Genomic DNA, 3,523 nt, shown 5'->3' on the forward strand with positions numbered 1-3,523 from the left:
ATAACCTTAAGGGACAACTTGAATGCTTTTTTTCTTTTTTTTCTCTTAATGCATTGCATAAAGATCGGATCGGGAAAAATCGGTATCGGCAAATTGTCAAAATCAAATGATCGGAATCGGATCGGGAGCAAAAAAAGGTGATCGGGACATCCCTACTTACATAATTACATCGTAGTTTTGTATATGTTATGACAATAAACCTTGAAAAAAGTTTTCAAAAAGGCACAATAAGTAGGATTTGGTGGTTGTAGTTCGTAACCTACCTACTGTAGAACACAGTTTTTGGGGTTTTTCGAAATGAACGTCATTGTACACTTCATAGCTCGAGTGATACCATTGCAAAATAGTCTCTAGCTTATGTATGAGTCTATACAGTACATTGTTTTCAGAGAAATACTTTTTTTATGTTATATATGATTTATTTGTGACATTGTCAAACACAGAAAGCATACATATATACATAGACCCTCACATACAATAAAGGGAGTAAAAGAGACCATTCTACCAGGGAAATACTTTAACTAAAGCAGAGTTAAATCAGTGAATTACTATAGGTAAAACAAAATAGTGTATAACTATTCTATGCTATCTCTAAAAATTATGTGAGAAAACGTACATTAATTAACTCATGAATACACACCAAATCTTAATCCAACATTATTTCCTTTTAAAACTTGTTTTCTTTGTTTTTCAGTTGCATTAACACAATGATTGATTTATAAGTACTTATTTTTATTCAGACCTTATCTGCAGAAACACTGGTTGCCCTGGTGTAGCTGTAGATACTTAACAGAACTTTTAACACATGCTAACTCTCTCTGACCACCAACCTCTCTCTTCAGATCCACCACTTCTGTGTTGCACGACGTCAGCTCCTCCTGGTTGGAGTCCCGAGTAAACTCTCTCCTCTTGGTCGGCACATTTTCATAATTTACAGGCTGCAAGGCATACACACACTCGAATATTAACTATCACAATATCAACATAGCTTAATGGCCTTCAAGCCAGTGTTTAACAATAAACGTCAACCAACCTCTGCAGGCTGCCTCATCGTTTTTGTGCTTGAATCGTAGTTGAGCATATCAAACGGGTCTATCCAGTCGTTGTCCGCCTCCTGTGCCGAGCCAGACAGAAACAGGCTGACAACCAGGACCACGAGGAACATCCCGGCACTACGGGGGGTATCTGCTAACTATATATCTGACAGAATATCCAGAAAGACTTCCTGGAAAGTGAAAGCAAATGCAGGTGGCTTACTTTACCCCCTGTGCTCAAGCTAACCTGACTAAACAAAGTTTCTTAGCTAATGGTGAAAAACTGCTTTGATCATTCAGAGCCAGCGACTCAAACTGAGCGAAGAAGATACTTTAATATTCGATAGCTATAATAAAACGATGTATATTTAATACTTTCTACTCGAACAACACCATAACAGCTAGTCATTACATCAACAAACTGCCAGCGCCGCTTTACGGTACAACCATCTGACGCAACTTACGTGCGTTGCAAAGGATCGAGGGAAATGTAGTTTCAGAGAAAAGGGCGAACGAAAATGTTATATTCATCAAAAAGAATACTCATGTAGCCTAAGTGAGTAAGTGCACAAGTATAATAAACTAAATGATGTCCTAATTAAATATATAAAAGTAAAGTTTAGGATGTGAAGAAAGGAGTAAGGAATAATTAAAAGTCTGTTTTTTATTACATTATTTTCATTTTCAATCTCCATTTGCGCTGGGGACGCTTTTTGAATTAGGCTTGGCCAGGACACAAAATCTCTCAAATAATGAAAACTCACAAAAGAACATAAAACGCCCCGTACCTTTGTGTGTGTTTCTTTTTTAAAGTAGAAAACTGAACCTATATTTTCCCCATTTACAAAAACATTTTAATTGTTATTTTAATTGTTTAACTCGTATTTTTTTTCAAGTTTTATATAAAATGTTCTTTTTAAATAATGTTTTTAATTCTTATTTTTATCCCTTTATTGTTTTTGTTCAAGTAAAACGTTTTTTCATATTCAATTTCTTTTTTTTTCAAGTTAGTTTTTATCATTGTATTACGTAGTTTTTTTATTCTAGGTTATTCATTTCAGTATCATTTTATTTCATTATTTTAATCATTAATAATTAAATGTTATTATTTTAGTTATTATTTTAATTAAGAATTAAGAATGCATCTAACGTTCCGCTCTTCATTATAATAAAAAAACAGACCATCATGCTCTTACTTTGAAATTATGCGGAAATGTCGTCATCAGCAGGCCATCACGTGGTTTCCGAAAATAACCGAGTGACACGAGTAGATTTTAGCGGAGACCGGCGGAAAATATGTCTCAAAATTCCGTGTGTGTAAAAAGACGATCCACAAGCAGAAATGTGAGATCCACGAGCAGAGATTTAAGATCCGCAAGCGCATTTTTGTTCGACAAATACAAATTGGATTCACAAATACCTTATCGAAAGTTGTAAATGTTAAGATATTCACAGATCTTTTTTTTATTTGTGAAAATATTTAGCGTATTTGCAGATCCGTTTTACACTTGCACATTTATTTGTGAGTTTGCAAATCTTTTAAATGCATTTGTGGACGGTGTTTTACATTTACAAATCACATATTTACACACAAATTATTTTTATGTTCACACAAATAATTATGAGACATATTTATGCCCATACAAATAGCATTCAACTGATTGCAATGTATTCCCATCTGCGGCGGCATTTGACGCTCATGGAAGCACGGCATTCGTTTGTGTCGGCTGCCCTTAAAGGCAATATGAGCGTCCATTCCCATTGGATAACGGAGAATTGTACACCCGGAAGTAAGTATTCCCCTTACTGTCGATTGATTTTACAGTGATATCTGCACTACTCATCGACTAAAAAACACCAGATTATCCTTGTTAATTACACAACATTGATTGGTTTAAATTGTGTGCAATGTTTTAGTATTTTTCCCTTTCGATTCGGAGAAACAAATATTTTTTCGGAGTAAAGGATGGCAGAAGACACTACACTACCCAGAATCCCCAGCTATCGTTTAGGACTACACCATGTGCTCTGTTTGAAAAACCCAGTGATTAGTTCTCAAGCTCTGTGATTGATTGACCTCCAACTGCATTCCATATCAAAAAAACGTTTCATAAAAGATAAAATCATACTTTATACAGCAGTGCTTGCTTTACTCTTTGAAAGTCATCACATGAATGCATTGTAATAAATGGTTCGGCTGCATTAAATATATTACACATCTGTCGTAGTTCTTTATTTTTATTTATCTACAGAGATCGGGATCAGAATAGACCGGAAACTATTCTTTTACCGTTCAGTTTGAATTTCACAATAAAGTTAGTAGTAATATTTTGTTTTGATATTATTGTTTTTTATTAACTACTATACCGCTGGGTCATGTTAAGACCATCTTTTCTGTGTTGCTGTGGGTTTTTTCCGTCGCTTTTGTGTTACAAATATCAAAACAATAACTAAATATATCCGTCAAACTAAACCAGAAGCAGCAGTAT

General features: G+C 34.6%; 1 protein-coding gene across 1 annotated transcript; it reads right to left on the bottom strand.

Moving 5' to 3' along the window:
- Window positions 1-450: 450 nt before the first annotated feature.
- LOC104944181 (chloride channel CLIC-like protein 1) lies at window positions 451-1,478 on the bottom strand. Its single transcript, XM_010769686.1, has 2 exons — window positions 1,034-1,478; window positions 451-938 (listed from the first exon to the last, which is right to left on the bottom strand). The coding sequence occupies exons 1-2, from the start codon at window positions 1,163-1,165 to the stop codon at window positions 744-746; spliced, it is 327 nt and encodes a 108-aa protein (XP_010767988.1). The 5' UTR covers window positions 1,166-1,478; the 3' UTR covers window positions 451-743.
- Between the last annotated feature and the right edge of the window lie 2,045 nt (window positions 1,479-3,523).

The sequence above is a fragment of the Notothenia coriiceps genome, unplaced genomic scaffold (genome assembly GCF_000735185.1).
Source record: "Notothenia coriiceps isolate Sejong01 unplaced genomic scaffold, NC01 NC01_scaffold00007594, whole genome shotgun sequence".
NCBI classification, from domain to species: Eukaryota; Metazoa; Chordata; class Actinopteri; order Perciformes; family Nototheniidae; genus Notothenia; species Notothenia coriiceps.

Bases quoted from the DNA above. Each gene is read 5' to 3' on its own strand.
- LOC104944181 (XM_010769686.1), bottom strand. From the start codon at position 1,165: ATGTTCCTCGTGGTCCTGGTTGTCAGCCTGTTTCTGTCTGGCTCGGCA. The intron at 939-1,033 runs GTTGGTTGACGT...TATGCCTTGCAG, and splicing joins CGATGAGGCAGCCTGCAGAG to CCTGTAAATTATGAAAATGT.